The sequence below is a fragment of the Prionailurus viverrinus genome, chromosome A3 (genome assembly GCF_022837055.1).
Source record: "Prionailurus viverrinus isolate Anna chromosome A3, UM_Priviv_1.0, whole genome shotgun sequence".
Classification (NCBI taxonomy): Eukaryota; Metazoa; Chordata; class Mammalia; order Carnivora; family Felidae; genus Prionailurus; species Prionailurus viverrinus.
Window position 1 is genome coordinate 105,922,505 of NC_062563.1, and position 13,016 is coordinate 105,935,520.

The 13,016-nt window shown below is 40.7% G+C and overlaps 1 protein-coding gene across 7 annotated transcripts in view; it reads right to left on the reverse strand.

Annotated features, from left to right (window-relative positions):
• The window catches only part of MTA3 (metastasis associated 1 family member 3), a 230,301-nt gene that overhangs the window by 17,182 nt on the left and 200,103 nt on the right, over nt 1-13,016 (reverse strand). For all 7 annotated transcript variants that reach the window (XR_007150767.1, XM_047851954.1, XM_047851953.1 and 4 more), the window contains 2 exons: nt 5,727-5,813; nt 2,851-2,997 (listed from right to left, as the gene is read on the reverse strand). Coding sequence is in view for 6 of the 7 variants with exons in the window: in XM_047851954.1 (XP_047707910.1) it covers nt 2,851-2,997; nt 5,727-5,813 (234 nt within the window). In the remaining variant the exon portion in view is untranslated. The remainder of the gene's footprint in view (nt 1-2,850; nt 2,998-5,726; nt 5,814-13,016) is intronic.

Here is a 13,016-nt window from a genome sequence, read left to right on the forward strand (position 1 = left end):
ATCACAGGGCGAGGCTTTTCCATGAGTTTGTATCCATCAATTCCAGCAAGTGATGGTAAGGACTATCTCATGAAAACTCACTATTGGCCTAATTTTTTTTTTTCCCTAGTACTTTGAGTTCACTTTGGAAGCTCAGGTTAGTCTGGATCCTATGTCCCAAGGAAGTAAGAAATAGACCCCTTTATCCCAAGGAAAAGCTTCACTGGGAGTACAAAAATGGGGACATTTTCTACAATGTGTGTTTCCCTTACACTTGTCTCTCAGCTCCACACCCATCCATTTAAATTCAGCTTAGTGACGCTGGGCCTGGGACTCTGCAAATACTTCTCCTTCGCCATCCGGCTCCCTGATACACCAGTAGGGGGTGCTAGAGGGAGGCTGTAAGGCTGGCAGCCACAGAAGGCACTTGCCTGGTCCTGCTCCCGCCTCACCGCCCCTCCCCCCCCGTAGCAGGTGCAGTTTGCTCCGTTCCCAGCTTTGCTTCACGCTCCCAGAACCAGCCTCATCACACTTGAGAGATGCCAGCACCCACAGAGCAGCGCCTTTCCTCGGGGCCTCAGTTCCAGCTCCTCGGGCCTCCTCGAGCCTCTAGCATGTGATAACCGCAACTGCTTGCTTTTGCTCTCCCAGCCCTAGGGATGGCGGCTGCTTCCTGTGCCCCTCACCATGTTCCGTCACCTATTCTGTCCTCCAAGACCTGCAATATTGACTTCTTACGTTAAGTTAGCAAGAACGACTTCTGCGTTTTCTACTTTGCTGACAAATGTTTGAGAGCCACAACTTCTTTTATAGCCGTGGTTAAGAGCAAACTCTGAAATCTGCCACACCTGAATAGGAATCCCAATCCATTTATGCAGTGCCTGGTAACTTTGGAAAATTTAATTTACCTCTCTCTAGGTCTCATTTTTCTCAGTCACTTTCACTTATTCAATCAACATTGATTAAACACCTACTAAGTTCCAGGCATTGTGCTAGGCAGGAGAAATACAATGTTATGCAAAACAGTTAAATGCCCTGACCCCGTAGAACCTTCTGTCACGTGAATCAAATGAGATAACACAGGTAAGGCACATGTCATCCAGCCTTCCTCTCCATAGCATGCCGGGAGAGCAAAGACAAAAGGGTCTGGAAGGATAAAGGTGTCTCAACAGCTAGGTCTTTCCAGAAAACGAGGTGAGTGTCTTTCCCTAAACAAGGTTGAAGGTCTCCAAAAACATAACACCAGGGATTCATTGTACGTCCTGTCCATTCCTCCTGCTCGGAGCAGAGAAGCAATGACCTTGCAGCAGCAATCTTCAGAAGGAAATGGGGCAAACAGGCGTAGAGAGGGAACACTATGAGGTGGCATTTTTTAGAAATTCTAAAGATATAGGTAGCTGTGATACAAGGAAAGAGCAACGTGAATTGCAATGCGGGGCTAGGACTGGGGCCCAGTGTGAGTGTGACCATTGGGCCCAAGTGGAAAAAGAGAGTAGAGAGCTGTTATTCCAACTGTAGTCACTACAAGAGTCTTCTTACCAGAAAGTGTAGATGTACATGCATGTGCATGTATCAAATGAATTGGAACTTAATTTCTGCTTTCTGCAACAGGACTATACACCTAGAGAGGCCAGAGAGGTCATGAGGTGGAAAAGAAAGATCCCTGATTCCATGTAAACCTGAATCCAAAAGCCCCAGGCTGTGGGCAAGCAAAAGCTGGAAAGAAATCCAATCTCCACATTTGGACACAACCCGTCCTTAGTCTTCTGCTATCCAGATACGAGGCGTATTGTGGCAAAAATGGTCAGTGTCCTTGTTAGCGAAGAAGTATCCTGCAAGACCACTGTGTAGCTAAGTTCTTGAAAGTCATATCTATAACATATTGATATCCTATAAATGCAAACTAAACTCTTCACCCTCAATTTTTTATTCATTTTGACATCACTGGGACCACGGAAAGTCATACTGAAGGAAAACAACCACAGGAAACGATTACTAGAAGGTCTATTCCACATCCCTGCTCTAGGGCCTCATTATAAATAATTTACTGTCATTGAAGGAATTTAGAAGCCCTGAAGACATGAAAAGCCTGGAGAGAGTTTTACTCGTAAATAAATACCAACATTTCAACAATCAAGACAGCTTCAAATTCCAGGACTGTTGAAATGAACAGTATATACTGCCTGCATGATTTATTATGCTTGTGCTGATGGTCCAAATGGGGAGGATAATTCAATTCCACCTGAAGAGTCATTATAGGGCCAAGCCCCAAGAGAAGTACTTTGGATAAGAGGTGATATTTCTCAGCTTTTCCATTTCGAACAAATTATTATTTCTGTATTTGAGACATCACCCAGGCAATCTCCTTCATGACTTGTAGCACTCTTGAGCAATTAAAAAAAATTTTGTAAGGTAAAAGAAGTAGGGGACAAATGCCAAATGCAAAATGATCCGCAGAATGCCGAAGAACCCTCCCCCCAGAGAGCACGGCTGCCTCAGACATAAGGTGAAATCGTCTCTTCTGCTCAAGAAAACATAAATGAGCAGTGAGTATGCATCCCAGCAAGAACATTATCGCCTAGCAGAGGCAACCTGATAAATACAGACTTCCTCTCCAAACAAGTCTCCTCACAGGGAATGTGAGCAAAGGGCCCCTTCTGAGGTGAATATCACTTGGCAAAATGTCCTCACCGTGGCACGCGGCAGCCTTCCCTCTTCTCCCCTTACCACACATTCAGTTCAATTAGAGGGTAGAAGAACCTGTTTGCTACACGTCTTGCATTTGTCACGGGACATGCTGAGAGCCGACAAGGGCAGAGAGGCCCTGGCCTATCAGACCAGCGCCCCCCCAGGATTCCTGGGCTTACATACCATCCAGGCCATTGTGATGACTGTAGTTCCTTTTCCCCAAAATGCTCAGAGACGTGTGATTTGGGGTGGTTAGCATCCGCTTGGTAGTGGGGGTTTGCAGGCTTGGTGTAGATCGAATGACATTAGGTTTCTTCGAAGGATGGATCTCTGGCAGGGGGAGAAAAGGTTTCTCAACTCAGAGCATGGTATTAAAAATCTCTGTGTGCACTTACATTGCCTAATAGGCACACATCTTACTTCTTAATGAGCTGAGAGTCAGTTCCTTATGAGCCAGCCTGTTTTCCCAAGGACCTCCATAATGATTCAGCTTCAAGTGCTGTTACCATGGCTTTCCTTATCAAAAGTGAGCCGCCTCTTCCTCTGCTAGCTGGAGCTCTGAGCTTCATGTTGGGAGTACAAGCAACAACGACAACAACAAAAACCACCAACAGAAAGCCACTGCCACTTCAGAAGGTCACTGAAACACAGATTTACTAAGGGAATAAGGCAGCCAACTCTTCAAGGTTTTAGAAATGTAAACATTATCTGGAGAAGTAGCCTGAGAGAGAAAACTAACTCTGCTCCATCAAAACAAAAACATAGCATGCAGCATGTCTGGGGTGTGAGAGATTTCTGAAAAACAAGATTCCTCATCTGGCTCTGCAACCAGGGTTTAGGACCAGGGTTAATCACGGCCAGTCCAGAACATGTGGATACAGCTGAAACCTGACACCAAACTCCAAATTCTACAGTCAAGACGTAGTGGAAGAAAAGCTTTGATGGAGGATATATCACACAACGATAACGTGCATATGGCATACTGTGTTTACATCAAGTATGTTGTTGTCGGCCACATAGCCCAGAATTACTTGCGTATTTCGGATAGAGCAGGAGGACAGAAATTGCAGCCTATAGGAACTGGATTTGAGGATCTCAGTCTGTTACTGATATGGACCACCTCTTGTCCAAAGCTAAACCCGCTTACTGATTCTGAGTCACCAGGTGTGCACAAGCCACCCTGTCTTCCCAGGGGAGGGCCAGGATATCAGCCTCATTTCCTGAAACTCAGGAAAACGGTTAGGATTGTTAGAAGTACTATATCTTGGTCTGGTCAAAACTCTACACTCGCCCAAATTAGGGAACAGATCAAGGGCTAACCAAAATGGAGTGCTGATTTTTTTTCACCGTGGCATTGAAGGCTTGCCAACCTTTTCATTACAACCTCCACGCTACACTCCTTCCAGACCAGACAACTTGCCTTTGGACTCACTGAACCCTTTATTTATGAAGTTCCCTTGGCCTCAGAAAGGAAAATAAAATTTTTTTTTCCTATTGTTCTACCTATTTAAATACTACTTTATCATTCGAGGCTGAGATCAAATACTGCTTTCTCCACGTAGGCTGCCGGAACTCTCATCATCAGAAGTCACTCCTTCTTCTAACTGTCCAATGAATATTGCCTGTAATTCCTGTATAGGAGCTAATCATTTGCTTAATTGTCCTTACCTGTGTGCTTTCCCTACTAAACTAAGATTTTGGAGGGCAGAGTCTTACTCATCTTGGTGTTCCCCCAAATCAATTAGCATAGTGTCTTGTACGTAGTAAAAACTCAGAAATACGTTAGGTAGGGATGTGTTTCAGCTAGTAAGAAGAGGACGGCTTTGGGCTTATGTAGTAGGCACAAAGACCAGTTTGCCCATAGGAGGAACACACAATTACCCGTGGAAAAACTAATATGCAATGTTAGCTGCATGTTAGAAATATGCAAATATTAGAAATAATTCTATTTCTTATGACCAGAGACTTTTCCTTGCATGGTGGGAGAAGGGGCTTCTAGGCTTACGTCCTGCAAGGGAATACAGACAGCAACCTTCAAGGACTTGATCACCATGACTAGGTCCTGCCTATGATAACCAGGTGATGTTTTTGGGGGCCATCAAAGCAACTCTTTAGGCTCTGAGAAATAAAACAAGAAATAAGGTGACCAAGTAAAATCAAAGAGGGAGCTGTGAGCTTCTGACTTTTGGATGTGCTGATGAGGACGAGATAATATACCAAGTTCAAGGCTACACTTTGAATTTTAAAGGCGTGTCTAGAGTCTGAACACTTCATAACCGTGTATCTTTCTGACAGAGCAATAAGGTTCAATGCAACTCTGAGTACCTCTTTCACTTTTACTGAGAAAATAAAAAAAAGCAAGAATATTAGAAGCACAAAAACATGCCATTATAGCTCCTACGTATACCAGGAACCATTTTAGGAACCATTATTTTGTAAATTACCTTAACACTCGCAAAAAACAAAAAGAGGGCGACTGCCTACTGATTTTTACAAATACTATTCTTAATTGTGCTATTTCAACATGTATATGGAACCATCACCTTTGGCAACTTCCAAGTTAAATAAGATGATAAAAACCAGAAAGCAATACAAATGTTTCCCTTTCAAAGTAACTTTAATTGGTACATTAAAACCATAAATATTTTTTAAAGGTGGGTTAAAACCACTTTTATCTCATTAAAAAAAATAAGCCAAGTGGAAGGATTTAAATCAAAACATTAAGAATATTCATCCTCTAAAAATTTAGTGATTCTTATTTTCCTCTTTTTGCTTTATCTGTATTTATATCCATAAATATACATTACATTTTTATTTAATGATGTTTTGGGGGAAACAGTAAACATATCCATAACTGTGTGCATATGCTGTGTATATGTTTTGGTAATACAAAGAAAAGTTTCTAAAACAAAATAAATGGACTATATATAGGAAAGTATCCAATTTCAGCTACTTGAAAGGCTTGGATTTAGTTTACGTGCGTCAATTTAGAGTAGCCAAATACTGAGAAGATACCGAAATTGTTGTTTGAAATTTCCCCTCTGTTAGAAAATACCCACCTAAGTACCCAATGATACATGCCAAAGGTTTCCTAGTGCTTTTGCTTTTCAGTGGGCTTCCAGATAGTTCGGCATGTCTGTCTGCATCTGAGGAGAGAAGGAAACACGGAGACAACCAATGAGGCTGATTTCGCTACCTATACTACACACACTGCAGAAAGAAAAAAAAAAAAGGTGCAAGTGGACGACGATGCAAAATATCCACCAGATTCCTGCATAGTTTCCTTTGGGTTTGAGAAAACTGTTTCTAGTTCTGGTTCCCAATTACTGAATGAAGGATTTACCTGGAGAACCCTCACTTTAAAGCCTCACAGGAGTATAGCTAACACACATCTTACACAGGTGCTTGGTTTCTGTGTGGGCCTATCGGCAAAATAGTAAAAATATGCTTCCTTTCTAGCCATGGCATTGCTTCGATACAGTAGAAAAACTTCTGTGCAGTATGATGTGAAACCAGTCCTCATGTAAGATGAATCTGGCATAGAAAACAAAAACGACAGCTGACAGAGGCAACACACTTGGCCATCCTTGACCTATGGGAGTGAGGCTCCGCTGAGAAGTCTTCATCTCTCTTGATTAAACTCAAGTCCATTAGATAAGAGCCTCACGCGGGTAAAAGTAGGTCACTGGCTTTATTGCTGGTTTTCTTATCCTTCATATCCTACTGTGATGTCACTAGTGCTGAGATTCAAAAGGCTCCCTGTATGTAGACAGAGTATGTCATCCATTAGTCAGAACATTACGATACTGAGAATGGATATTAGCATTCATAAAAGTTCACATCACGTTCCTCATACCCTACCAGAAGACATTTCTGACGGAGAAAAATAAAGCATACAACACAAACACTCTCTGTGTTGTAATTAGCCGTCATTAGGGTGGCAGAGTAGATGTGGAACATGACTGCTCTCACACCAAAGAGTTAAGTTACGAAAATACAATTTGAAGGGACCAAAAAAAAAAAAAAAGGGGGGGTATTAAAATGTTTTTTAAATTTGCAGGTATTGTCATAAAGCTTAACAAGGTAGTTTTAGCAGATATTATTTTGCTACGTTTATGCTTTTTCCCCACCTTCAAATACTTGACAAAAATGTTCTGTAGGTTTTCTGTGGCTGAGACCACATTTTTAGGCGTACCTACAGAAAATTGCTTTTGACATCCATAGGAATATTCTGCACTATTAGTGTTAAAATGTGCAATTCAATCTGGAATCTCAAATCATTTAAAATTAAAAATTAACTTTTTCATAAGCTCTAGCCGTCTCACCAAGGAAACTACAATTTTTTTTAATGTTTTTTTATTTATTTTTGATAGAGCATGAGCGGGGGAAGGACAGAGAGAGAAGGGGACAGAGGATCTGAAGTGGGCTCCATGCCGACAGCAGAGTCCAATGCAGGGCTTGAACTCAAGAACTGTGAGATCATGACCTGGGCCAAAGCTGGACACTTAACTGACTGAGCTACACAGGTGCCCCACCAAGGAAACTATTTTAACTATTAAACAGAAAGAGGTGGGAAAATAGTATTAAAAAAAAAAAACCATTTATAATAAACAAAGCACATATTGCAGACAGCCTCAAGTAATAGGAATCTGAATATGTATCCCAAGCACTGGCTAATTATTATACAACCATGGATAACTATAAATGATCCAATTTCTTTTCTGGCTCAGTGGATTTCCTTTGGAAGGAAAATTATTAAGATACGAAAATTTTCACCTGTTGTTGAACAGTAGTGAAAATATAAGAAGAAATTCTAAGCATATTTTGGAAGAGTAATCTAAATAAACATTAAAAAGCAGCATGGGGGTTGCCTGGGTGGCTCAGTCGGTTAAGCATTGGACTCTTGATTTTGGCTCAGGTCATGGTCTCATGGTTCATAGGATCAAGCTTTATTTCAGGCTTTGTGCTGAGTGTGGAGCCTGCTTAAGAATCTCTCCTCCTCTCTCTCTCTGCCCCTCCCCCCTCCCCCAAATAAATAAACATTAAAAAAAAAAAAACAGGTAGCACAAACCCTGCAGGGATCAAATACCTGCCAAATCACTAGTATTTAATACTAAATAATTCCTTCGTAATATTGCTAATTCACGCAAATTTCAAGTTAGCCTTGGGATGAGGACAAGAGAAAATTTTATTTTTTTTTATGAAGGAAAGAAAGCTTGAATGAATCAGCCTGGTACTTCCTCTGTGTTTTGGACAAAGGCAATTGTTGTATTACCAGTAATATGACTAACTTCACACTTTGTTCCCATGGATAAGGCCCAAAGGAAAACTGCCAATGTGGCTGCAGCTTCTGGACTCCCAAAGGACTATCACCTTGACAAGAATCAACAGAATGGACAGCCTATCAAAGGGGTCACCAGCACAGTACTAAAGATATTTCATTTGAAATTAAACTAATCTGCTTTTAATTTCTCATTAAATCAGTAGGATTAATGATGTGATGTGCCAAGTGACAATTTACAGAGCACCTGAGTGGGGGATCAAAGCTCTTTAGAAGGATCGCTAATCGCCAGTATGTTTTAAAAGAAAGTAGTTGGTGGCAAGAATTCTCAGTCTCAACGATGAGGAAATCAGGATCAAAAGTGCTAAAACTAGCTAGTTACTGTTTGATGTCACAACTGCACGCATTCAGTGATACACTTTGAATATGCATGGGAAAAATACCTTCTGCCCCAAGGGAATGATCATAAACATAGGATTATCGGGTCCACACGTGAGTTGGTTAAACAGAATCTTGGTCTGCACTCAAGAGCAGGCCGGTGGTGCCACTTGTCAGTTGGTCCTGGCTCTCAAATTATTCACCTAACTCTACTGAAACACAGAGCATTCATTAGGATGCGTTAAAAGTGCACAGATAAAACAAGCCGCCTGAGAGATGCCCAAAGAACCCAGAAGGAATAAAAATTTGCCCAGAAAGAGGGAGAACATGGGCTCCTCATTCAAATCACTTGGTTGCACACAGACACATTTCTTTGGCTTCCTAGAGTTGCATCTCCTTGAGGTAAACCTAGAAAAACACTATTGCTTTTATTGCAACTCATGGTCATTTTTCTAAAATGTTTTGGAAATGTGTGTGTGTGTGTGTGTGTGTGTGTGTGTGTGTGTGTGTGTGAGAGATGGTTGGGGGAGGGAATAAAATAGAAAAACTACAAAAAGTACACACTGAATTAAACTTCACAAAAACATCTCACATGGGCTTCCAAGACTGCTGTCAAAATAAAACCACTCATAGAATTTTCTTAAAGGAATTGTAAAAGCATTTCTATTTTTATGTATTTATAAGAAAGCTTCCTGCCCAGCGTGGAGCCCAACATGGGGCTTGAACTCATGACCCAGAGACCAAGACCTGAGCTGAGATCAAGAGTCTGACACTCAACGAACTGAGCAACCTAGGCAACCCTGCAAAGGCATTTCTTTCCTTTTTTCTTCCTTCCTTCCTTCCTTCCTTCCTTCCTTCCTTCCTTCCTTCCTTTTTTCTTTCTCTTTCTTTCTTCCTTCTCTCTCTCTCTCTTTCTTTCTTTCTCTTTTTCTTTCTTTCCTTTCTTTTTCTTTCTTTCTTAACGTTTATTTATTTTCGAGACAGTGAGCAAGCAGGGAGAAGTGGAGAGAGAAGGAGAAAGAATTCCAAGCAGGCCTCGCACTGTCAGCGCAGAGTCCTACGTGGGGTTCAAACCACAAACTGTGAGATCATGACCTGAGCTGAAATCAAGAGTCAGATGCTTAACCAAATGAGCCACCCAGGCATTTTGTAAAGAAGACGTAAAACCTAGGTGCCATTAAAAGAAATGATAAATTCAACTATGTTTAAAAAAAAAAAAAATCTGCTTGACAAATTCATCATAAACAAAGTCAAAGGCAAAATGGAGGAAAATATTTGCACCATTTATCACAGATCAAGAGCTAACTTCCTTAAAATATAAAAGTTCTCACAAGTCAGTAAGACTTCTAATAGAAAACAGGCCAGGGGCAAAAACAGTTGACAGAAAAGGAAATACAAATGGTTTTCAAATATATGCAAATATTTCTAGCTCATTCAAAATGAGAAATGCAAACTAATATAACTTACGTGTCACCTGTCAACTAGTCAAGGGTTTCAAATATGAATAACACTGATGGCAAGGTTCTAGAGAAACAGGCATTCTCTGCACATCGTGGGTGGGAGCTCAAATCATAGTTTTTCTAAAGGTTACTGGGTAGTGACTATTAAAATCTCAAATGCATGTTCTTTGACCCAGATGTTCTACTCTTAGAGGTCTGTCCTGTAACCTACATGCACATTTCACACATTAGTATGAAATGCTATCTGCATAAGGATATTTGTTGCAACATTACATAACAGAAAATAAATGGAAATAACCTAAAAATCTGTTTAACAGAAAACTGGTTAAAATAAACATACAACAGATTATGTTTATTGAGTGTTGACCCTTGATTTTGGCTCAGGTCACAATCCCAGGGTCATGGGATCAAGTCCCGTGTAGGGCTCTGTGCTGAGCATGGAGCCTGCCTGAGATTCTCTCTCTACCCACCCCTCCCTCTTCCCCTCTCCCCTGCTTGCTGTAGCTGGTTGTTTTCTTTTTTAATGTTTATTTTTGAGATGGGGGAGTGGAGAGGCAGAGACAGAGGGAGACAGAGGATCTGAAATGGGCTCTGCGCTGACAGCAGAGAGCCCGATGTGGGGCTCAAACTCCTGATGAACGGTGAGATCATGCCTTGAGCCGAAGCTGGATGCTTAACTGACTGAGCCATCCAGGAACCCCTCATGTTTAAATTTTTAAACATAAAAAAATTTATTTTTAATTTAAAAATAAAATTAAAAAAAGCCAGGTGCAGAACAATGTGGACATTAACATCTGTATTAAAACACAAAAAGAATACACCTCCTTAGACTGGTATAGATACACAGAATATCTCTGGATACTTTACATGCTATGACAACATTTACACTCTGAAGGTGGTAGAAACGGGAATGACAGTAAGATTTGTAACCACTTTTGTATCTTTAGAAAAATTTAAAGTATCCATTCAGAAATAAATTTTTATTACAAATAAACTACCCCAAATACCAAAACTATTCTCTCCTAATATTGGAATTTGAAAATTTCACACAACTGTATATAAAACTTTTGCTGAAAAATCCCTAGGGAAAAAAACTCATAAAATATATATTAAATGCTTCTGAATACAGGCCCTTGGGATACTTCCAAAGTTGAATTAGCATCTTCAAACATAAAAAAGTGGCTCCAGGGGTCTCTCGAGGAGCGTCATACTAGGGAATGATGGTCATTCAAGTCACAAACCAGTGAGTCACCCACGCAAGCTACCAAGGTGGCAGGTCAACTGCTTGGATCCACTTCCCTTGGCACTTAAGCTTTATCTATGGAATGCTGCTCATAGAAACCTCAGCTTCTGAGGATCCTGAATCTCAAGTAGTAACCCTGTGCTCATCAGGTGTTGGGTGATTTTATAAATCTTTGATAAAATCATCGGGGAGCTCAGTGGTAATGTCTGATGGCAAGAACAAAGGAGGAACACCATTATCACACTGTGGCTTTCTTACTGGGTGGGGTGGGGTGTCAAGGGGGAGAAGAGACAGGCTGTCTGAAACTTGGCAACCCATGCTGTTGGTCTGCAAATCTTGTCAAGGACACAATACTTCTCTTTCTGCAATGTTTTGGTTTTTGGTCTACCAGTCCATGTTTAATAGAACTATCTATGTGGTAGAACTGGCTGAGGCATTGTGTATTAACGTTAGTAATAAGTAATGGTAAATGTTAGTAAGTACTAAGTCATGGACTTATTACATATTTACATATAAAGGTGTATCATTGGGGCACCTGGGTGGCTCAGTTGGTTAAGTGTCCGACTTTGGCTCAGGTCATGATCTCGTGGCTCGTGAGTTCGAGCCCCAAGTTGCGCTCTGTGCTGACAACTCAGAACCTGGAGTCTGCTTCGGATTCTGTCACTCTCTCTGCCCCTCCCTCCACTCACGTGGTCTCTCTCCTTCTCAAATGTATATATTAAAAAAAAATTTTAAGTGTATTATTAAACAAATAGATATTTGGGGAATTTGGTTTTTTAAAAAAATCACCTTCTGGGGTGCCTGGATGGCTCAGTTGGTTGAGCATCCAATTTTGTTCATGATCTCATAGTTCATGAGTTCCAACCCCACATCAGGCTCTGCGATGATAGTGCGGAGCTTGCTTGGGATTCTCTCTCTGCCCCTCCCCTGCTTACTCTCTGTCTTTCAAAATAAATAAACTTAAAAAATAAAAATAAAAAATCACCCTCTCTCTATAGATCTCATATGTATATATTTTTAAACATGTTGATCATACTATATACTTAAGTTTTTAAAATTGTTTTTTAAAATAGGAAATGTACTCCCAGGGCTCAAAGGTGAAAACGTATAAAAGGATAAACAGGAGGAAGTCTCCTTTCCACACCGTTGCCTTAGCCTCCCAGTTTCCCTTCCCACAGATACTATTACTTCTTACATTTTCTCTGTGATACTTTATGATATACAAAGATTCCCTTTTTTACTGTTTTAATAGTTTTCTTAATGAAAATAAAGGCCAGAGGGTGCTATTTTAATAATAATAAAAAAACAAACAAACAAACAAACAAACAAAAAAACCCAACCAAAAACATTTTCTCTAAAAGGATCAACTTGTTAAGCACCAAGTTACGATTATGATCTGCACCATCTGAGAATTTAGCTCATTAGCTCTTCACTTCACTCTTATGCAGTCTGTCACCCCATGAACTCTGGCTAGGACACTGGCTGTGATGGGGTTGCCAAAGCCAGAAGCCATGGGAAGGGTCAGCTTGTACAGTGCTTAGAACTCTCAAGTTCCCAGGGAAAACGATTTACCTTCGAAATATTATGAAGAATTATTCTAAAATGCATCAACGAGAGCTCTTGATCCATCAATATCTATAGAATTACAGACTTTCATCTGATCTGAAAGTACATCCATACTGCATCATAGGGATTCTTAACTTTTTTTGAGGAGGGATGGGGGGGTCACCATTGCCCTTGAGAAACCAAGGAAAGCTTACTAAAAACATAAATACACCTATACATTCCCACTGGACCAAAGACATGGTTGCCTCCAGACATCAGGTTATTAACATCTCATCTTCTCTGTAACAAGCCAAGATCAAGGACCTGCTGAGGAGGTTTTATCAAGGTACATATAAGAAGGGAGAAGATGGTGTAAGAATCAATTAGACGCTAGAAGAGTTCATTAGTTGCCTGTCTGAAAAAAAAAAAAAAAATGGATGGC